The 21,777-nt window shown below is 38.5% G+C and overlaps 3 protein-coding genes across 3 annotated transcripts; 2 read left to right on the forward strand and 1 right to left on the reverse strand.

Annotated features, from left to right (window-relative positions):
• Nucleotides 1-241: 241 nt before the first annotated feature.
• Nucleotides 242-7,942, forward strand: tars3 (threonyl-tRNA synthetase 3). Its single transcript, XM_055231377.1, has 19 exons — nucleotides 242-587; nucleotides 815-904; nucleotides 986-1,173; nucleotides 1,251-1,374; nucleotides 1,563-1,687; nucleotides 1,821-1,938; nucleotides 2,022-2,086; nucleotides 2,167-2,245; nucleotides 3,079-3,225; nucleotides 4,507-4,605; nucleotides 5,156-5,322; nucleotides 5,392-5,554; nucleotides 5,742-5,879; nucleotides 6,124-6,201; nucleotides 6,267-6,367; nucleotides 6,523-6,627; nucleotides 6,940-7,012; nucleotides 7,100-7,214; nucleotides 7,566-7,942. The coding sequence occupies exons 1-19, from the start codon at nucleotides 258-260 to the stop codon at nucleotides 7,712-7,714; spliced, it is 2,454 nt and encodes an 817-aa protein (XP_055087352.1). The 5' UTR covers nucleotides 242-257; the 3' UTR covers nucleotides 7,715-7,942.
• Nucleotides 7,943-8,471: 529 nt separating this feature from the next.
• tm2d3 (TM2 domain containing 3) lies at nucleotides 8,472-11,784 on the forward strand. The gene is made up of 6 exons (XM_033991330.2): nucleotides 8,472-8,606; nucleotides 8,920-9,021; nucleotides 9,953-10,113; nucleotides 10,540-10,714; nucleotides 10,851-10,926; nucleotides 11,013-11,784. Exons 1-6 carry the CDS (start codon nucleotides 8,504-8,506, stop codon nucleotides 11,176-11,178), a joined length of 783 nt encoding a protein of 260 aa, XP_033847221.1. The 5' UTR covers nucleotides 8,472-8,503; the 3' UTR covers nucleotides 11,179-11,784.
• A 2,194-nt stretch (nucleotides 11,785-13,978) lies between these two features.
• larp6a (La ribonucleoprotein 6, translational regulator a) lies at nucleotides 13,979-18,579 on the reverse strand. The gene is made up of 3 exons (XM_033986225.2): nucleotides 17,717-18,579; nucleotides 16,217-16,415; nucleotides 13,979-15,906 (listed from the first exon to the last, which is right to left on the reverse strand). The coding sequence occupies exons 1-3, from the start codon at nucleotides 18,460-18,462 to the stop codon at nucleotides 14,809-14,811; spliced, it is 2,043 nt and encodes a 680-aa protein (XP_033842116.1). The 5' UTR covers nucleotides 18,463-18,579; the 3' UTR covers nucleotides 13,979-14,808.
• Nucleotides 18,580-21,777: the final 3,198 nt, after the last annotated feature.

The following is a 21,777-nucleotide window of genomic DNA, read 5'->3' on the forward strand; positions in this document are numbered from 1 at the left end:
ACATTTCAAAATGAACTCTCATTTTTAAATAATTCCACTAATAAATTCAATTTGATAATTATATTTGTAGAATCCTGTTTATTTCATATTGCGTTTATGGACTTATTACAGTTTTCATTTTAATATAACAACAACTAACACGCATATATATGTCATTCGCTCCAAATAAATAAATAACTAAAATGCAATTAATGATATGACCGTCACTAAAAAGGCCGACCGGAAGTTCGCATTCGTGGGCGCGTGGTCATTTAAACATGGCGGAGCACTTAGCGGCACGCTTGGCCGCACAGGAGGAGCAAATTCAAGACCTAACTCGGGAAATAACAACTCTTCGTGATGATTTATGCCGAGGTTTTTGTGCCGATGGGATAAATTTCGCTACACCCGAGCTAGAGACCCTGCGGACAGAGAACGAAAAGCTTAAATACCGGCTCGTGCACCTCCGCCGCGGTCTGCAAGCGGAGCTACAGCTGGAGCAGTGTGTCAAACAGCAAGAGGGAAAGTGTGACAAAAGCCATGACAAAGCAAGCAGTAAGGAGCAGAGAAAGAACCAACACCCCTGTCTCACATCAACAATTAAAAAGGTAATACATGACCCTAAGTTTAAATCGCATAGTATCTAACTCCTTTCTGTTGTATGCATAACTCATTTTTGTCGATTCTGTTGTGATATAATTTGGTTTTATGCAAAACAAAGGCAAACAGTTAGGACTGCAGTTCTGTAACTCACCAATTCCCTAAATCAATGATGATTATAATGAGTGATTGATTCATACAAACATCTGACAGACATATTTTGTCGTAATAATAGGAGATCTCAACAGGGGAGAGAAAACCAAATGGTACTAATAAGGATAAAAAGAAAGAAGAAAAAGGGACTGGCGATAGTGGTGTGAAAGAGGTAAGTGGCAAATGCATATCAAAATGCTATTTTGTCATAATTGTGTTAATCTCTTCCCTATGATTTATCTTAATTGGGTAGCTTAAGCCATGGCCTGTGTACATTAATGATCGCCTCAGCCTTTATGAAGAACTTAAGAAGGAGAGTGATGCTTTACTAGCTCTGAAAGCTGTAGAAAACAAGCCCATCACAGTGGTGTTTCCAGATGGCCGGAAACTTTTCGGCAAAGCATGGGTCACCACTCCCTATCAGCTAGCTTCTGAAATCAGGTTTATTTCATATGAATCCAATCCATTTGTGCATGATTTGATATTAGTTTTATTAATACATGTGTCTTTGTGTTTAGCCAGGGTCTGGCTGATAATGCTGTCATTTCTCGAGTGAATGGTGAGCTTTGGGACTTGGACCGACCTCTGGAACAGGACTGCTCTCTTGAGATCCTACGCTTTGACAATGAAGATGCTCAGGCAGTCAGTGGCAAACCTTACTTACTGATTGAGTGAACTACTGAACCCTTACACTAAATCTGTTCACTTAGTTATTTAGTTATGAATCATACACACTATAATATTTTAACACATTATAGTTTAGTGAAACTGATATAGAAAAATGTTTATTTGTTTGGTCAAAATGTAAACACATTTATCTTTAATCCTAGGTTTACTGGCACTCAAGTGCACATATCCTAGGAGAGGCAATGGAACGCTTTTATGGAGGCTGTTTATGCTATGGACCCCCTATTGAAAATGGTTTTTACTATGACATGTATCTGGATGGACAAAAGTAAGTATAATGTCATTATTATGTTGTTGTTTTTTTCTCTTTTTGAATGTCTCTTTTTCAGGGTTGTTAATATTATGTATTTGATCAAAATAATAAACATAATTATTGTTAACTATCAAATGCACCTCATTAGGGGAGTGTCAAGTACTGAGTTTGGGGACCTGGAAACATTGTGCAAGTCTGTGATGAAGGAAAAGCAGCCATTTGAAAGGTTAGAAGTCAGCAAAGAGACCCTTCTGAAAATGTTCCAGGTATTCAATTCTCAGGGGATATTTATAATTTCTTATATTAAATGGTAGGTACAGTTACACAATGTTATTAACTGCAATTTCAGTACAACAAATTTAAGGCTCGGATTCTGAATGAGAAAGTAACCACTCCAACAACTACAGTATACAGGTATTCAGAGGGAATATATTGCCATTTATATATAAAAAAAAAAAAACGTATTTTGCAGTAAAATATTTTGTTTTTGACAGATGTGGACCCTTGATTGACCTATGTAGAGGTCCTCATGTTAGACACACAGGCAAGATCAAAGCGATGAAAATTTATAAGGTATATACTTTTTCTTCTAAACTAATTTCCTATTTAATACTACACAGATGTTCATTCATTTACTTTAAAGGTGCACTAGTGGAGGGTCTGCCACCTGTTTGTGGCCACGAACATGTTATTGTTTTGCCTAGAATGTTCCACAATATGGCTTGGGGTGGAAGATATATCAAAAAATGAGTATATCGCCTATAAATAAAACTATAAAAAAAATTACAGCAAAAGGGGCTAATTAAAAATAAAATTGGTTGAAAGGGCTAGAGTAATCTCCCAAACATGGATAAGTCTTATTTTCTTTACTTTTACGATCCGTTTTGTGTGATACATTGAAACAGGCACGTTTTCACACATTACATTTTTTTCCCCAAAACATTCTTTATCCATAGTTTAAATATTGTCTGAATATCGTTATCGACATAATGCAGAAAAGAAATATTGAGAATCATTTCAGCATTGACCACTCATTAATATGCTGTTAAACCTGTATACCAAGACAAGCTGGTGACTCTATTAGGTTAAGTTACAGGTCAAATCTGTGGAGATGCAACCCCACTTAAAGTTAGAATGCAGGTAAAATGAATGAAAGGTATTTCTGGCTAGTAAAAACACATGTAATTAAATGAATGCAAGATAGGATGGTTATTGCCAATCTATGGAACATTACAGGCAAAGCTATAGTTACCTGGAAACAAGCAGGTGGCGGACCCCCAAGACAAAAGTTACATAGTACAACTGTTGAATAACAGAAGTAGTATAATTTTTTTTTTGTAGTACTATTTCTGTATATATGAACCCAATGTGGATTAATATAATGACCACTTCTTACTTATTGTCAGAATTCTTCAACATATTGGGAAGGTCGTTCAGACATGGAAACACTACAGAGGATCTATGGGATTTCTTTCCCCGACTCAAAAATGTTGAAAGAGTGGGAGCGATTTCAAGAGGAGGCCAAGAATAGAGACCATCGCAAGATTGGCAAAGTAAGAAAGTGTGTAGGCAGTCACATGTAGATCCACTGAGTTACTGAACTAAATTGGAATCTGAGAGTGAGAACAAGCGCTATCTATGGCCCACACTGATGCATCATATTAGTGTTTCAAAATGGCTGTCCTCTTTGGGGTGATTTCACATGTCTTGATTTAGTGAGTGAGTCAGCCCAATTTAAAAGCATGTAAAAGAAATGCACTCAACTATGATTAAACTATTGGTATGTTAGGGGCATATTTTAATATATTTAGCATAGTATTGATTTAAATTTAATTTAATGTAATTTTAGCTGATACTAGTTTAACAAAACACAGTATAACTGTAATAAAGTGTATTAGTGTGTGTATAAACGGTATTGTGAGCCATATACATACATTTTAAGCACACGTATTTACTAAATGTTTATCATTTCAATCACTCTGTTTTAATCGTAGCTTTCTAAGGTGCTGTATGCAACATTTTATACTGCTGCCTCAAATCCTCTAGAGGGCACTAAAACTTTGTATATTTGTTATCTCAGCCTCCCAGGTCACTCTACACATGTAACATTACTTTCTGGTGTAACACAATTCACAGCACTAGTACTGATAATCATTTGCGCAATCTCTTAGATTTGGATGCCGTTCAGGCTTCAATACACTATTCACAATATGCTAACACCTACACATAGAAGGTATATCATGTCAAACATTTATTCGGTTGGGACAGATTACAAATGAGACAGATTATAGCACATTTGCTCATATACACCTGTAAACCATATGCAGGTAATGAGGATCCATACAAACAAATACAACACACCGTTAACTAAAGTCATTACAGGTCTGATTTGATTAAAGAAACCTATATATATATATATATATATATATATATATATATATATATATATAAAATGTATTTTATTTTTTTCTTTCCCAGACTCAAAAATGTTGCCCATTTTAATCTTCAAGTCTACTTTTATTTTCCAATTTACCATCCTTGTAGTACAAACAATTTGCTGTAGAGCATCCTTCATTGTTTATAAACTCAAAGAAATTAATCAATTTAGATCTGGCATAAATTTTTTAGATCAAGTTTTCTTTTCTTTTCATCTCTCGGCCAAAGCTTGCCAGACTCTTCTGAGCTTCATCTGTCAGTTATTACCGGGTGGTCCAATGTGTGATTATTGAATCACTCCGTGTTGGGCAGGTGGAGATTCTCACTGGATGTACCTGTGGATCTGTAGGACATGTGAACTCATTAAAGTTTTTTTCCTCTGCCAATTCTTTTTACAGGACCAAGAACTTTTCTTCTTTCATGATCTCAGCCCCGGTAGTTGCTTCTTCATGCCCCGTGGCGCGTACATCTACAATACTCTAATTGACTTCATCAGGGTAAGTGTTCTTATCAACAATCTTTCATGGGTTCTTTTTGTTAGTGAAGTCAAATTGTCTCTACTCATGCATAACATCTATTCTATATATCTCTATTTATGTAAACTGTGTGATTGGATAGAATTTACACCACATTGTAGCCTTGTGGATGAATGTTCAGAAGACCAGATGTGATCCAGAAAACCTTGTCAATTTTATCAACTTCATAACTACAGTTTGCGTGATGTTTTTGTACAAATGTGTTCAAATCTGAAGAGTCTCACAAGGCACATTTAACACACTTGATCACGCCAAGCCGACCTCACATACATTACAGAGACAGTGCAAGATCATTATCGCATCACTCAATCTGTTACCACAGGGGGGTGAATGCCACTGTGCATTGGTTTTCAAGGCCAATGTTTATTCACTGTGCACTCAAAAATGTTATAATCTTGCAACTGAAGCTGTTTATAAATGCTAATTGTGCTTATTACTTAGATAAAGATAAGATAAATGATGAGGTAAAGTGTGAAGTATATATGTTATTATGTATTAACTGTGTTTTTAGAGTGAGTACTGGCGAAGAGGCTTTCACGAGGTAGCTTCCCCCAACATATACAACAGCAAACTCTGGGAGACATCTGGTCACTGGCAGCATTACAGTGAAAACATGTTTTCTTTCCCTGTGGAAGAAGAGGTTTTTGCACTTAAGCCAATGAACTGCCCAGGACACTGGTGAGTTTTAGGCATAGTGGAAGCTTTATCCTAATAATATTGTGTTTATTTTATCTTTTTTTCCTTTAGCCTCATGTTTGGCCACAGACCCCGCTCATGGAGAGAACTTCCGCTAAGATTGGCAGACTTTGGAGTTCTTCACAGAAATGAACTCTCTGGAGCTCTGACTGGACTGACCAGAGTACGGCGATTCCAGCAGGACGATGCTCACATTTTCTGTACAATGGAACAGGTAATACTTATGTTTGCAGAATTTCTGTTGGAAGGTTAATTTTATTTATTATTATTATTTTTTTATTTTTTTATTTATATATATATATATATATATATATATATATATATATATATATATATATATATATATATATATATATATATATATATATATATATAAATGCATTTATTTATTTATTTTTTAGATTGAGGCAGAAATGAAGGAGTGCTTGGACTTCCTTCGCTGTGTATATGCAGTGTTTGGGTTCTCCTTCCAGCTGAACCTTTCCACTCGTCCAGAAAAGTATCTGGGTGACATTTCTGTGTGGAACCAAGCAGAGAAGGTATGTTTTGTTTCTTCAGTATATTTTGTATTTTCTGTCTCACTTGCACCATCAATACATTTCATTTGTCTAATACCTACAAATTGGGAATTTTTTGAGTTTCTAAATATTCACTCTGAAATGTGGATTCATAGAAGTGGCACAAAGTCCCATTCTTTTCATGTCCACATGCCTACACCTATAATTATTGCAATTAAATCTTTAAAGATTGATATAATAATGTACTTTCACTATTCTCACTCAGCAACTGGAGAACAGCCTGAATGAGTTTGGGGAGCCATGGAAACTTAATCCTGGAGATGGTGCTTTTTATGGCCCCAAGGTAAGTACTCTTTCAGTCTGTGTTGATGGAAACCTTGATGTATAGATGCATTTTATTTTTTACAGATTGATATCAAAATCAAAGATGCAATTGGACGCTATCATCAGTGTGCAACCATTCAATTGGACTTTCAGCTGCCTATTCGCTTCAATCTGACCTTTGTTGGGTGAGTTACCTAAAAAATAAAATTGGTATCCTGGTGGGAGTTCGTTTTCCTACAATAAATGATCATATATAAATGTACTACTGACTAAAACGTTTGGCATGTATTTTGTGTTCACAAAGTTATTTATCTAAGCATTGTTTTTCTGTAACAAACAGAAAGGATGGAGATGACAAAGTCAGACCAGTCATCATTCATCGGGCCATTCTGGGTTCTGTTGAGAGGATGATAGCCATTTTAACAGAGAATTATGCAGGAAAGTGGTAAGTTCAATTCAGAATATTTAGATAAAAACACATATATTCATTGTAATGGCTGTGAAGATCAGACGTTGAATAGGTGTGCATCTTTCTCAATTGAAACAAGTTGAAAATAAGTTGTGTGGATGTGGTTGGCAGGAGATGGGAATCTTGGGAGCCTTTGTTGGTTGTTGTTTTCAGGACAGAATGTCACAATTTCTAGAAACCACATTTACGTCATGTCTTTGTCTCTGTTGTGATGTTTACTCATTTATAGAACAGTGTCATGTTTTATTGTTTCATTCACTTTGATTTAATTATTTATCCTTCGTCTAGGCCATTGTGGCTTTCTCCTCGTCAGGTGATGTTGGTACCTGTTAATCCATCATTGGAGGATTATGCGAAAAGGGTAACATTAATGCTATATATATTATATGAATGCTACACAATATGTACTCACTAAATTGAACTATATGGTGAATACTTTTCTCTGTAGGTGTGTAAGCAGTTCACATATGCTGGGTTCAATGCTGATGCTGATTTGGATTCTAGTTGCCTTTTGAACAAGAAAATACGTAATGCTCAGTTGGCCCAATATAACTTCATCCTTGGTAAGATTTGTTTTGTTATACAAAGAGCTGATTGTTGATTGTGTGATTTTTGCCCTCAATATGTTTTGCAATCATTACTTTAGGTGCATGATTACATTGAAGTTGTAAGATCCTTTAGTCTCTTAAAAATAACCTAAGCTGTACTCTGTAATCAGCACACAGTGTTCTATTTTACTGTAAACATAGTCAGCCAATCAGGTCTTAATATTGTGGATGTGTTTTAGAGGGACATGGCAGTGCATAAACTGCAACAACCTTTACAAGTGTAGATATTTTATGGTAGATGTGTGCCTGTTTGTAAATGCTGTAAATCAAATGTCATGTCAAGCTGTTTTGCTCATGTCTTGGCAGTGGTTGGAGAGAAGGAGAAGATGACTAACGGTGTCAATGTGCGCACAAGAGACAACAAAGTTCATGGAGAGATGTCAGTGGCTGAGGTTCTGGCTCGTTTGACCTTGCTCAAGCAGTCCCGCTGTCAAAATGCAGAGGAGGAATTTTGATAGTTATTAAAACATAAACAGAAATTAAGTCATTTGGATCGAGATGTTACTAAAGCAATGAGTTCATGAAAAGGAAGGATGTTCTAAGTTGGTGTACGTTGATACTGAATAATTGTGTAAGAGAATTGCCTACACAATCCATTGTTGCGTGGAAGGAAGTATGCAAATGGAACAAGTTTGTGTATTGTCAAAAATAAAGAGTGACTGAATAAATGGCCTTTAAATCTGTCATGTTGTTTTTTATTACCAAAAAAAACCCCTGATAGGATATGTAAATGAGCAATATTTCCACTTTAAAAATAAACCCAAGTGGATTTAATTTCCTGGGTGTTTTTGGTTCAGCTGTTATAAGGAGTGATCTCTATCTAGAAAGATTATGGAGCCCCCAATCAGAATAATATTATAAAATACAGTTCAACCAAGTTTCACTTGGTTATTTTTGTATTTTTTATGTATTTGACATCATTAAGGGAAAGAGACAGAGTAAAGATGTTGATGTTTAAACTTCTGTATAACCGATTAAGCCCTACTATAAATTAAGTAGTGTGTCTATTGTTGTTTGTGCCTTACTTTTACCTTACTTTGTGTAATGTAAAATGAAGTACAATATGCAATTTTAAAGACTCAACATCAAATCAACACTAATTCTGCGCATACATTTTAAACTTTTAACTTTTTTTCCCCAGTGTGCGTGAAAGCAGCACAGCTCAGTGCAGCACACTGGCCCCGCCCCTCAGCACTGGCCCCGCCCCTCAGCACTGGCCCCGCCCCTCAGCAGCAGCAGTAACAATGGCTCCTGGTCACTTATGGAAACCGGACCGGGACCGATGCTTAAAAACCTACGGAGTTGTAGTGTTATTACTTATGGATGTAGTCGTACAAGGTGTGAACGGTATGTCGGACTTTCTCGTCCTAAAACGAGTTAGCATGTCGCGTAATACGGGAAATAATGTAACTGTTGTTAGCTTGCACTGGCTAGCTAACGCTCTCGATTGCTTCTGAACTATTCTCTACAAATGTATTAATTGTAAAGTGCCAGCTTGATAATTTTGTAACTCCCCAGTACGGTACGGCTGAAACCTAATAATAGTACTATCTAAATGCCATATTGTGTCGCGTCCACACAAACCTCGCGTTTGGAGACAGAGGTCTTATTTTGGAGCATTCAGGATGTCACAAATTGTAACTTTCTGTTTAATTGTCAGGTTATTTGAGATCTTCACATGTTGGTCCAGAGCCTCCTTACACCAGGGATACTCAGCACGGGCCGGTGATAACCAGTCCAGTGGTGCCCGCTGCTGCATCAGGTATGTTATTGAAATACTAATGGTTAAACCAGTGGTTCTTTACCTTGTTGGAGGTACTGAACCCCACCAGTTTCATATGCACATTCACCGAACCCTTCTTTATTGAAAAATAAAATATTATTTTTTTCAAATTCAAGATATGTGTGTTTTACTGGTGCACAAAATGAACCGTGCATTAACATCACTGTTCAAAGAATAAAACCAGTACAATGCATGAACTCACAACAAATTACATACATACCTTTTTACAAAGACTTGACTTTTTTAATACTACCACCCTGAAGTTATTTTATTTTTTAACCTTATGTATTCCAATAATCAACTTATTGTATTTATGCTATTTATTATTTTTAACATTTGAACACACATCCATCACCTAATTTCCACCAGGCTTGAATAATAATGAATATTTACTGCAAATCAGTGTGACTTCTGCTGTTGCCTTTGAGAGACCAGTTCAGAAATGCATGGTTTCACCTTGGCCACCCTTATGTCATTTTCACAGCAAAGTCTGTTCCTTTTCTTCGTTTTTATGACATTTTATGTTTTTATGCCGTTTGAACGGCTCATTTAAGTCAGGCGGGTACTTTGATAGGCACATCAAAGGGTGCATTTGTCGAATTGAGACATGGTCAGCGTCTGGAGACGTTCACAGTCCACGAATCATATGACCTCCGCCGAACCCCTGAGACTGACTCACCGAACCCCTAGGGTTCGATCGAACCCAGGTTAAGAACCACTGGGTTAAACTAACTAGGCAGACTATTTAAACTAGGGGTGTTGTCGACCCATATTCAGTACAAGGTAGTGTTTTGATAGTTTTGCCTCCTGTTTTTAAATGCACTGTAGATCCTGTCAAATGAGCTATGACATGTTTTTTTTAATTATTGCTATTATTATTATTGTTGGTGTTGTGGTTGCCATCTTGCAGTGTCACCTCCCGAAGAAGAAAACTACATTGCCAAATGTCCAAGTGGTGGTCTATGCAGTCAGCTGCCAGCTGATTGTATAAACTGTAATTATCAACACAACTGCACATATGGGAAACCAGCCTCATTCCAATGCAAACCTAAAAAGGGTGTCCACTGTATTGTGAGTAAATCTTAATTGATTTCATCCATTCCACAGAAAGTATTGCATAAGACTATTGTTAATGTGTTAGGACTGGGCAAAATGACAATGAAATCGAATTGTGATCTGATCCCTGTAAAAATCTTCTATTTTGTTGTTCATCATATTTTCATTCAGTGTTTTTCTGTCTAACTCGGCACTATGCTCCAACACAGACACTTTTGCCAATAATCTTATTCAATGAGGACAGGTGGATTAATCACAGTGAAGTATGAACTCTTAGAAGAAGCTGGTAGATGTTATCTCTCAAAGCAAAAACTGCACAAACTGCACAAACCTGAATCCTGATAGAATCAAAACTGTGATGTGATTTTGGTTGCAGAAAATCATGGTACATTGTTTGCACATATTGACCCACCCCTTTAACGTCTTTGTTTTGCCTTTCAGGGTGAGACTGGACAGCAGCAAACCAACTTCTCTCTGTCTATCACCTGTCAATTCTGTTGGCAGCTTGACCCATTGCTTTACCGCTGCTCTAACTCAACCAACTGTATGACTGTGTCTTGCCCAAGGAAACGCTACAATGCCACCTGCAATGTTTTGGAACATATACATTGTTTAGGTAAAGTAGAAAATGAAATTAAACTGTCAAATAATGTACGTACTCATCTCAGATTTGTTTTGTTTTTCATTATGTGCTTGCATTATTATTATTTTCATATTTTCATCATTTTTTTTTTACTTTATTGCTTATTCAGGTAAAAGACATTTTCAGAAACGGTTATTTTGTAACTGGACAGGAGGATACAAATGGTCAACGGCACTCGCTCTGAGGTATTGTATTGGCTGCAAAATTAAAATAATGGTTACTGTTATGGCATTGCAAATTTAATATCATTTTCTGTGATCTATTTTTGCAGCATTACACTTGGAGGATTTGGGGCAGATCGGTTTTATCTAGGCCAGTGGAGAGAGGGTTTGGGCAAACTGTTTAGCTTTGGAGGCCTGGGTATTTGGACATTAATAGATGTTCTTCTGATTGGTGTTGGTTATGTGGGACCAGCTGATGGTTCTTTGTATATCTGAAACATGGTTAGATGCTCTGGCCGTTTTTCCTCTGGTGGCTTCACCATCTTTAAGACTTAAGATGCTGTGATCTTAGCACATTCGCCTGCCCAATCTTGCTGTGCAACACGTCCTCATCCCATCTGCTGTCAGGCAGGAAGTGTTTAGCTCTTCGCATCAACGATAACTCTACCCACACATGCTTCAGATTGAGCTCCATCTCTGTATCTACCTTGTGGTGTCTTGCTGTTGTTGATGGAGTTATTCACGAAGACGACAGAGAGACATTTATTTTGTGTGTCTGTCTGGTAGATTGGACTCATGCGGCGATATTGGTTTGGTTTCCTGTGGAGCTGAGCTCTGGGAGATTAGTTTGCACCTCAGAGGCAAGGGTTTTCCTTATTTATAGGTAAATGTATGGGATGGGGGGGGGTTTCCATGGATACCATGAGCTTGGTTGTTTATGCTCAATGCCGTGAAAAAGTATGTATTTTTTTTGTCCTGAAAGATACATTAAGGTCAACTATCTTCAAGTACTGGAAGGCGTAGTATTATTCTGATCTGGGGCATAAATGCATCTCTGTTCATTGTTTAAATGGTATATTGCTGTCATTTTTAAATAATTTAAATAAAAAATACATATAAAGAGTTTTATTTCTACATATTTCCAGATTATACACAAATTAAGGTAGTGGAATACATTTAATTAAGATGAGCACCACAGTTGTGTATTTGTGTGCACATCAAATAGCTTGCATCTTTGTCAATGGTGTTAATATTACTACAGTCTTAGCTAGCACTTCTTTATTAGCTGAGGTCATTTTCACAGTTGTGTGTTTTTTCACACCAAACAGTCCTGTTGCCAGGACACTATTTCCTGATGGCACGTGGCATGAAGGAATAGACAAGAAGCTGGGGAAAAAAACAAAAACATGCATGCATAACCATGCATACTGGTAACTTATTAATTGTCAATGCATACATTTGTTGTCAGGGGTGGAGCACAAATATCTGGGCACGTGGTACTGGTACCCTTCTCTTTGGCTCCTGTTTGCAGTATGCAGTCACTTTAAAAATGTGGCAGACAAAGTATTGTGTTCATGTGACTCTTGTATGCCTGCAAAGCCAAGATGATGTACACAGACAAAACTTACCATATTTTGGAGTTCAAAGGTTAAAGCAGTTACTGCTCTTCTGTTATATGTGGTTGATAATTTTTTATGCAGGCAAATAAAAAGTACACAATACTTTTTCCTATTATATGGCTTGGATGTTGCAGCCCTATCTGATAAACACGCTACAATAAACATATCTTATGTAACACAAACGGTAACAAGCTAAATGACTGAATCTTTTATTAACACATTGTCAGATATAGATAATAGCCTTTTCTTTAACCTTATTGAAGTCACAATGATAGCATCCTAAATGGTAAAAATAATGATCCAATTTTGTTACCTTTACTCGGATCATTCAAATGACAAAATCAGCTGTAATTTGGAGTTGAGCTGATTATTGTCTATAAAAGACAGTATCACGACTGCCTGCTTTTGAACAGCTCATTATGCAGAGAACAAAAGTTTATTCACACCGAGCTTACCCAATCCAATTTGGTTGTATCAAACTTGTACATTTCAAAGCACAGGTTATAGCCCTCTGAATTTCACCTATGTCCAATTCTCCCCCTGTTCTGTCACATTTGGATGGTCGCTAAGGAGCACCAGAGGCAGCGCCATTAATTACTGTGTCTATAAAAACTGTTTGGCACCCTGGGATACCGAGTGTGGGCAAAACCAACCAAACCAGATAGTAGGAGACACGATTTAGATTTCCTCTTAGTCATTAAAGAACTCTGTCCAAACAAACAAAATATATTTTGTCAAAGTTAGTTTGGATCAAAAGAATATCAAAAAGCTCTTGGTAAATGAGCTTTACACATGTTTTGAGTGATTTTTGACTGGAAGTTTGATGTTTTTTTTAATATTAGTAAATACTAGTACCTCTGTTCATGTACAGTTCAATCAAAAAACAAAAGAACCACACAAAAAGAATCCTACTGGATATTTGAAAAGACCACTACTAGATCACCTCGCCCAGGCCTTCCTAAAACTCAACATGCATGTGCCAGAGAGCACTGACGGAAATGCTATCTGTGACCATATGACACTTTGAAAAAGGAACAGAACTTAGCAGCTGAGAGGGAACAAACTGCACACACCAGATGCTACTGTCTGAAGTCTGAACTAGAAATCATGGGTACAGAATCACACAAAAGGTGAATGTTTCCCTTCTCAGTCTGCTTTGGCCAGACTTCAAACAGGAGCTTTTGCCCATTATCGAAACTCTTATGCGTGATACCAGCCAGAAACTGACACAAATGCACAAACACAGGGAGAGTGCAAGTGTTGATGCCATTTTTGCAGAACACAAGCTGTTTTCAAAGCCCTGTGAATAGAATAAAAGTGGCTTTGAGAGAAAATATTGGTTGTATTGTGTCAGAAGAGGCTTTTAAGCTGCACTGTCCAAAGCACTATAAAATGCCTTCCAAAACATTTGTAGTACCAGTTTTCAACTGTCTACCAATTGTGTAATGTGCCCTACATCTGTAATGTTCTGCCGTCCTGTAGATTTGATTATCTTTTACATTTCCAGCAGTTAAACAATAGATTTTCGTAGGCATTTGAAGGAGCCACAAACAAAGCATTGAATAAACCAATATAATGTGGAACTGATTTTACCATGTTGGAATCATTTCCAGAGGCCAAATCATGGTTGTTCATCCATCTGTGCCATTCATTTTACAGTGTGCCAACAATACTCAAGCAAGCTGACAAATTACTAAGCTCTGGGAAGCATACAAACAATAAAATAGTATTACCAATTTTAAAGACATTTAAAAAAAAACAAAAAAAACAAGCATTTGCAATTTTAGTGATTTATTTGTACAATAGATTTTGCACTGTACAAAGACCTCAGTTCTTATACAAAGATCTACATTTCCTTTTTCCCTATAATCCCTCATATCATACTGTGAGCTTAAACTGGTGACTCTTAAAACAAAAGATAAAATAAATCTAAAACAAAATAAATAGTAGCTACCTGCCCAGCAAATGCTTACTTTTAGGGCTTAATATTTCAGCAAAGTGCTAATGAAACAAATAACAAAAAAAAAAAGTTTAGTAAAAATGTCAAATTATGCCTGTTCAAAGTCAAGAGTAGAGGAGCAAAAATGACCTCTATATAACAGCATGGGGAAATTAGACTCACAGTAGACACAAACAGAAAAGGCAAATGGTGACATTGCGCGCCAACATGCCTATGCCATAAACACACCATTTAGACCAACTTTATGACAAGACAATGAAAAACAAAATTGGTATCACACAATCTAATGTCATGGCTTTTTTTCTTTTCTTCAAAAGCAATATTATCTATGAATACATTCACTCATGTCCCCTCAAATAATCCACCAAATATTATCAAATTAACTGAAAATGTCGTATAAAAATATAACAAAGACTGAAAACTCAAAACAAAAATTTATCTACATGGTCTCAAATGCTGCTTAGGGTTGACTCACCAGACATGAAATGTACAAATCTAATGTAACCTTTTCTCATTCATGTGAGTGAAGGCTGCAAAAGACTCAAATCAAGTCTGAGTAGCAGCAGTCTTTCCCCTCTCTGCAAATGTAACACAGTGAAAGCCACGAGTTCCATCTGGGCCCCTGGGTAGTCTCATCACACCGGGTGGTAGCCCATCAGCGTTCTGAATCTTTCTGCCCAGCATAGGGCTTCCTACCGGGCTGCTCTCTTGAGATGCCACCTGCTTTCGACGCTGAACCCAGGGGCTTCCTGAAGGTGTGAGGCTACTGTCTGAGGAGTAGTCTGCCCACCGACGGCCAGCCTCTGGGCTCAGCCGGCCCTCACTGGCCAAGGGAGACTTGTGTGACGGTGGGGCCTTACGTTGAGAGCACGGGCTAGCTCGTGGACTGGACCAGGGGCTGTTGCGAGGGGACATTCCAGGGCTCAGGTGATTATTTTGGAAGCTGATGCCTGCTGTCGTGGGGCTGAGCTTGTTGCAGGACAGGGACTTTCTGGCTAGTCTAGGCGATGTTGGATTACTCTCAGTTTCTGATGAGCTGCAGGCTGAGTCGTCTCCATGGTACTGGAGCTCCCGAACTCTGCTGTTGAGAGAGCGACTTTTGCGCATCCCTCCTTCTTCACGGGGGCGCTCTTTTGGCACCTTTTTCTTTGGTGGTTTGGTGCCAATGAGAACCACTTTTAAACCAAGAGAACTAGACCCTCCGTCCTCACTCCCCACAGCTTCATTAGCTTTGACAGCGGCCTCCACTTCCTCAAACTCAACAATGGCACATTCCTCAGTGCCAAGCTGAGTGTAGCGACCACTTAACCTCTTCAGATCGGCAGGCAGGTCTTTTCCAGGTTTCAGGACCCTAACAGAGGCTATGGCGCCGTATGTTCCAAAAGCTTTAAGTAACAGCTTCATCAGCTGCTCCTGCTGCGTGGCACCTCCCTCGCTGCCCCCATTTTCCTTTGTCAGTGCAGCCAGTTCTGGCCACCTCTGCAAATCACTTAACAGTAGCATGCGGCTTGGCAAAGACTCACTGGCAAAGACAGGGACAGCAGACTTGCGTCGCACTTTGCGTCCCTCATCATTTAACTCCAATATGTTGGAATGTCTCAGAGCATAAGCAGTGGTTCTCCAGTCACGAGTCAAGTGCTTTACCTGCAGGCACAGACCACAATCAAATTATAAAAGCCCTCATTTACATGACACTTCAATATATCTTCTTCCCTGAAATATATACATGATGGTGGCATTATGGTTATGGTTTATTTATTAATAAATATTAACGTATGTAGATTAACTTTGATTGTACAGATCACCAATGCATGTAATATTTACATGTTGGAAAATGGACTTGTTGTTCTTACAATCTGTTAGTTCTCATTACATCCAAAGCCTTTGTCCTTATGACCACTCATGCCTGCGTATTATGTTACCATCCAGCTAGCCCTATAGAAATTACAGTTACCTTCTTAAAAGAGGTGAGCAACTTGACACTGACAAATCCCAGTTTATTGCGTCGCACGTGTTTTAGCAGAAAGGCATCATGTTCCAGGTTCTCATCGGACAGGTAATACTCAATCTGAGAAACCAACTTCTGGATGAGTTCTGGATCTGGAGGCTGCCAGCTCTCCTCCTCCAGTTCACCTCCGCTGGTCCCTGCTCCACTGTGTGGGAAGACAATAGCAACAGTAAGAGCAAATCAAACTCTAGTACTCCACGCAGTGCACTTCTGTTAACTCATATAAGCCACTGATAAAACACTTTTTCAGAACATGGCAGGAATTATTTTCAGGTTGATGATGCGGACCTGATTTATGTTATAGCCGTTCTATCAAAAGGAAATTCCAAAACCCATAAAGAAAAGACCAACTCTCTCTCCTTCAGAGAATATGGTGGTTATAATAGTAGCAGAGATTAGCACTTTTACCTTGTACTCACATATGAGTTATGCTCAGAGACACCTGTGTGAAGGTGGAAACCATAACAGTCAAGTTGTTGCAGTTTAGAGTGAGGGTCTGAATGAAATGTTGTGGATGACTCATCACACCCCCACCCCAAACACTCATACACCCACAGTTAACTGCTGCACTACTAGCACAAAGCTGCTTGGGACATCAGGTGGAGCCATTCAAAGTCACATGTGAGGGTGTGCATGGGATGAAAAAAGAAATAGACCTAAGAGAGACGGAAGCTGCCAAGTAAATAAGATACAAGCTAAAACAACGACTAAGTTTTTGTCAAGCCTTTGCTCATATCCGATAGCACACGTAAAACACATCATTATATTCTATGTGTTGCAGTAACACAAGTCGCATAAGCTTTTGCTTACGTATTTTCTTTGCCTGTAGGCTTCCTGTCGGTGTGTTTCCTAAAGGCTCTACATCTTCCAAGAGCCTGCCCAGGTGCTTTTATATGCACCTCACGCAAGTGTGACCAACAAATACACTAAAATGTTGTTGTTTTATATATCTCTCATATACAAGGAGCAGCACGCCTAATTTATTTTCCCATTTGGCCTTTCAATCACCGAGTCACTCTTTGCGCACGTAGCCTGGGCAGGAACTTTGCCTATAGGCCACGGGATAAAAATAGCAGCCCTGACGTAGGGAATTAGATTAAAAAGAAGGTGCAATCCTTTATCTCTCTCAGGTGTCTGGGGTGCTGCCTGCTACAGGTGGCCCCTCTGCCTTATAGGTTATTGTCCTCACGTGTTCGATCTTCTGTGGTCAAACTTCATTTATTTAGTTTACGTTTAGCCTTCACGTTTATCTAATCAATAACTAAGCATGCCATTGGTAAAGAGTAAGTTTGTGCCAAAGCCTTCCACAGCGGAGGTAATGATGGTTATCTTGCCAACATATTTGTCACGCGCAAACTTTACGCATCACCTCCAAAAAAGTATGAAGTGACTCAGCCTCTCACTTCCACGGGAATATTAAAGAAATTAGGTGACTTATACTCAGACCTTGATTTGTCATGCCGTCCCATTTCGTCTTCACTACAGCTGCCCCCGAGGATGTCAATATTATTGGAAGACAACTCCTCCGGCTCCTCGTCCTCCGCAGCTTGAATGGCCACAGTTATAGTCACGGTCCCCATCTCTTGCGAGAGCTTATCCACCGTGATTACCTCATCGACTCCGTCTGAAATGCACTTCGACGTCTTCATCTTGTGGATGCCCACGGAGCCACTCATGTTCTGCAAGTAAGATAAGGTGCTTTGGCTGAGCTCCTTCGCTCTTCGGCTCGTGGCAGCAGTGCCGCCCTGAAAGCCTTGCGTCTCACTAGAGTCCACAGAACGCACAGGATACGGGGCGCGATGTTTCTTCTTCGGGCACCAGCGATGGCGGAGGAAGATCCAGGGTGCTCGAAAGACGCGCTCCACGGCTCGCCAGAGACCCCTGATCCAGATCTGACCCGATGCAGGGCCCTGAGGAACAGTGGGGCTTGTAGCAGCCGGCGAGACACAGCCTTGACCTGGTACGAGCGACGGTGGTGGACTAGAGCCTCCGTGTGCTTCTACTGCCACCGCCGCCGCTGCCTCTGCTGCTTTTACTTCCTCATATGTAAGAGGCTTTCTGCTTTTGAAACGAGCGTCGGGATTGGTCTTCTCGCTCGCATTCCCAACCCACAAGCAAGAGCTGACACAAAACCAAGAGGGAGGTAAAAGGAAGGAGAGGCAGCGCATAAAGGCATTCATCAAGGCGTGCATTTTTGTCTGCTTTATCCACACACACAATTCTTCTCCAGTGAAGGTACTGCTGATCAGTTTCAAAAGCTCTAAATGGGCAACCAATTGCACGTGTTACTCTTTAATTGGGAAATCATTGTGTCAAGGGTGACCCCTTCTCCAACAGCTAATTGGATAACCCTTGAACGTCGGGGGAGGAGATAGTGCTACAAGAAGTAGGAAACAAAGATACAAATGTCTCAAATTGGCATACTAGGTCTACTGTAAACTAACATGAGCAAACTATTGCAACTGTCAACCAGACAATGTAACTGGGTAAATAATAACATGAATTAAAATATTGTCTGTAAATATTGTAGGCTATTTGACCTGGTAATTCTGTCCAGGCTGGAAATGAGGCTAGAAAGGGACTGCTCACATAAATTGAGAAAAGAAAATAATAATAATAATAATAATAATAATAATAATAATAATAATAATAATAATAACACATAAATAATAAATTAATAATAAATAAAATAAATAAATAAAATGCTCCACATGCTATCAAACTGTTTTTTCAAATGCAAGCCAAGCCTTTGTTTTTAGTGATTTTGTTTGTCTTACATGGCTTCCATTACTGCTCTTCCTCTCCAGAATTCTCAATTGGATTCAAGTCAGGATTCTGAGTAATATGTTCATCCCATTGTCTGGCTTAATGGCTGAAAAACATTATCACTATGTTCCCACTCCCAAGTTTGGCTTTTGATTAGGTGTTCTGGTTTTGCAGGGGTAGATATTTTGCCCAGCTTTATCTGACCAATAGTCTTTGTCTCAGATGAGTTTTTAGTCTGGTGGTGATGAGCTTATGATTTGCCACTTGAATACTCAAAAAGAGACTGGCTGGAGTGTTCATTCTAGTCTGAGTGAATACATTAACATTTTAGCATATGATGTTTATTATTTAGTTATGAAACAGAAGAAGCAGATTTAGGGTCTGACTAATTTTCAATTTTTCAGTCTTGATTAGGCTAATGAAGATATGTCAGAATATTCCTAGGGTAGCTTATACATGTAGTTCATAAATGTCAATTTTATTCAAGAAGCAAGCCAACTGAAACCTCTTCACAATGTTCGCTACAAGATTAGGCCTATTTTAGGCACTAATTTCACCTTGTGGTACATTACTGTACAGCCACACAATAATCAGTCTCCACTCCACCTGGATGTGCATTTATGTGGCCTATCCATTTTGCTATTGGCCTTGATCCCATGCCACACTGTAAATCACTCCTTGAATTGTTGTTGCCTATTGTCCGCCTGGTATGAAATATCTTTACTCCTCCCCTCTGACAAGCTGGCCTCACAGCTGGTGGTGGTCTGTGACTCACTCCCTGCACCACATGCCATGCAGCGCTCCTGTTTGTGTACAATGCAACATGGGGAGAGCAAATAAATGAGGATCAGTTATGAGAACAACAATGACATTTATAATAATTCATGTGAATACTTATTTAAGTTTTTCTTATAGCAACAGTTGCTGGGAATTATTATTATCCAAACAATCCTTTTGAACTGTTTGTGTATTTTAAACATTATACAACCTTGTATGTTTTCTGTGTGTGTTTTTAAGGATAAGGATTAAGGATTTGGTTTTCAGCCATTAAAAACTGTCTGCCCTGCCCTAATGCTTAATAATGCTATCCTCTATCTGTCTACAGTTTGCTTGTTTTAAAGCATAATGTTTTATTTGTTTGTTTTTTTGTTTTTTTGTTTGTTCTGTTTTGTTTTTGACAATTTGGCTTTGTCATTATTGCCATTTTCTGCTGTCTTTCTGTGTAGATGGGACCACTGTCAAATCGCTAAATGATATTTGTGTATGCGTATTTTCAGCATCTATCTTTTGTGGATTGTGCTCTTTTATATGCAAGTTGACAATCAGTTAGGTCTAAAGTTGCACAGTGCACACTGGTTATATTGTGAAATGACATTAAGACTGACATGCTACAAAAAATTGACTCTTCAAAGGACAACATGACTTTGTATCTTTTAACATTTCCATTCTAATCTCACAAATATAAAGGTGTTCTTGCTAGCAAGTAGGTCTAAACTATTTTTTGTCTTAACAGCATTCACTTGCTCTTTTCATAAACTCTAACTGACCAATACACTTAAAATAGCAGAGGACACCACATTTTTCAATCATAAGTTTACTGTAAGTGGCAGGCTGGGGACAGCAAACTCTTCTATACAGAATTATACAGTCAAGTCATGTATGATTATCCAAGTTATAAGTGATGCTCTGTAGCCAACATGTAGCCTATAGCCTTTATTGTTTGGTATGGCCTGTCACACAAGCGCTCGATGAGCACATCCCATATGTGTCAGCTTGTGCTTCATGAATAGCTTGTGACAGGCAGTGTGTGGGATGTCCCTTTGAATCTGGACTTGTGTTCCCTCAGCAACTGCTCACAACATGCTGAATATAAGAGCACACTACACAAATTTCATGTGGTAGGCTAATTAGACCTAACTAAATTAGCCCATCAGTGTATGACTGTAGGCCTATCTATGAGCAAGTATTTCAGCTGACATAATGGTTAGAAACAATATGTTATATTTTCATTGTAGGACCTAGTTGTGTTATTATGTTCTAAAGTAGACTATTTTAAACAAAATAGTGTACTATATGACCCAACCTATAAATGCATTCTATCTAATTACATGGCCCTGCTTTAATTTATACTGTAGGATATTAGCAAAAGAAAATTAAACTCTGTCAACTGGATACATTTTTGACTGAAGATGTTTTTTTGCTCATCCAAGCGGCTTATTCAGTTCTGGTCAGATTACTGGTGGACTCTGCCTTATGTTTATCTGAAGGGAGGAGCTAACTACACTGAAACTAACACACCTATTTGTTTACAGTTTATATTTGTTAGCTCAGTCTATTGAACTACACTAAATGTAAACTGAGTCATATTTTGCATAATCGAGGCCCTTAATGGGTACTCTCATACCTGTTTTATTCTTGAAATTGGATTTGTGTATTTAAAGAAATTTCCAGCAGTTTGGTCAGGTGATAGTTTAGTTCTCTCTTTTATCTTAGTATCCTGCAGTAATCTCTTCCTTGCTGTGAAAAGAGAGGTCACGTCAAAGGAAATCAATGTCTCATCCTGGACAAATTGGAGATGCTTGACTTTTCTAGCAAATTCTGTTGTTTCCTCAATATGGTGTTACCAACCAGAGGAGCCAGGATGGTCTTAAAGTGTTTGGACACATTGTACGTGATGGAGTCTGTGCTACATATAATAGGGCTGAGGGGTAGTCCCTGTTTGTGGATTTTTGGGAGGTCAT

The sequence above is a fragment of the Periophthalmus magnuspinnatus genome, chromosome 3, assembly GCF_009829125.3.
Source record: "Periophthalmus magnuspinnatus isolate fPerMag1 chromosome 3, fPerMag1.2.pri, whole genome shotgun sequence".
NCBI lineage: Eukaryota > Metazoa > Chordata > Actinopteri > Gobiiformes > Gobiidae > Periophthalmus > Periophthalmus magnuspinnatus.

What these genes read in the sequence shown, in the direction of transcription:
- tars3 (XM_055231377.1), top strand. Translation starts at nt 258, where the DNA reads ATGGCGGAGCACTTAGCGGCACGCTTGGCCGCACAGGAGGAGCAAATT. An exon ending in ATGAACTGCCCAGGACACTG is followed by an intron (nt 5,323 to 5,391) that starts GTGAGTTTTAGG and finishes TTTTTCCTTTAG; the next exon opens with CCTCATGTTTGGCCACAGAC. An exon ending in TTCAATCTGACCTTTGTTGG is followed by an intron (nt 6,368 to 6,522) that starts GTGAGTTACCTA and finishes TGTAACAAACAG; the next exon opens with AAAGGATGGAGATGACAAAG.
- tm2d3 (XM_033991330.2), top strand. Translation starts at nt 8,504, where the DNA reads ATGGCTCCTGGTCACTTATGGAAACCGGACCGGGACCGATGCTTAAAA. An exon ending in AGTCGTACAAGGTGTGAACG is followed by an intron (nt 8,607 to 8,919) that starts GTATGTCGGACT and finishes TTTAATTGTCAG; the next exon opens with GTTATTTGAGATCTTCACAT. An exon ending in AAAAGGGTGTCCACTGTATT is followed by an intron (nt 10,114 to 10,539) that starts GTGAGTAAATCT and finishes TTTGCCTTTCAG; the next exon opens with GGTGAGACTGGACAGCAGCA.
- larp6a (XM_033986225.2), bottom strand. Translation starts at nt 18,462, where the DNA reads ATGCACGCCTTGATGAATGCCTTTATGCGCTGCCTCTCCTTCCTTTTA. An exon ending in GGACGGCATGACAAATCAAG is followed by an intron (nt 16,416 to 17,716) that starts GTCTGAGTATAA and finishes CTTCCCACACAG; the next exon opens with TGGAGCAGGGACCAGCGGAG. An exon ending in TGCTCACCTCTTTTAAGAAG is followed by an intron (nt 15,907 to 16,216) that starts GTAACTGTAATT and finishes CTGTGCCTGCAG; the next exon opens with GTAAAGCACTTGACTCGTGA.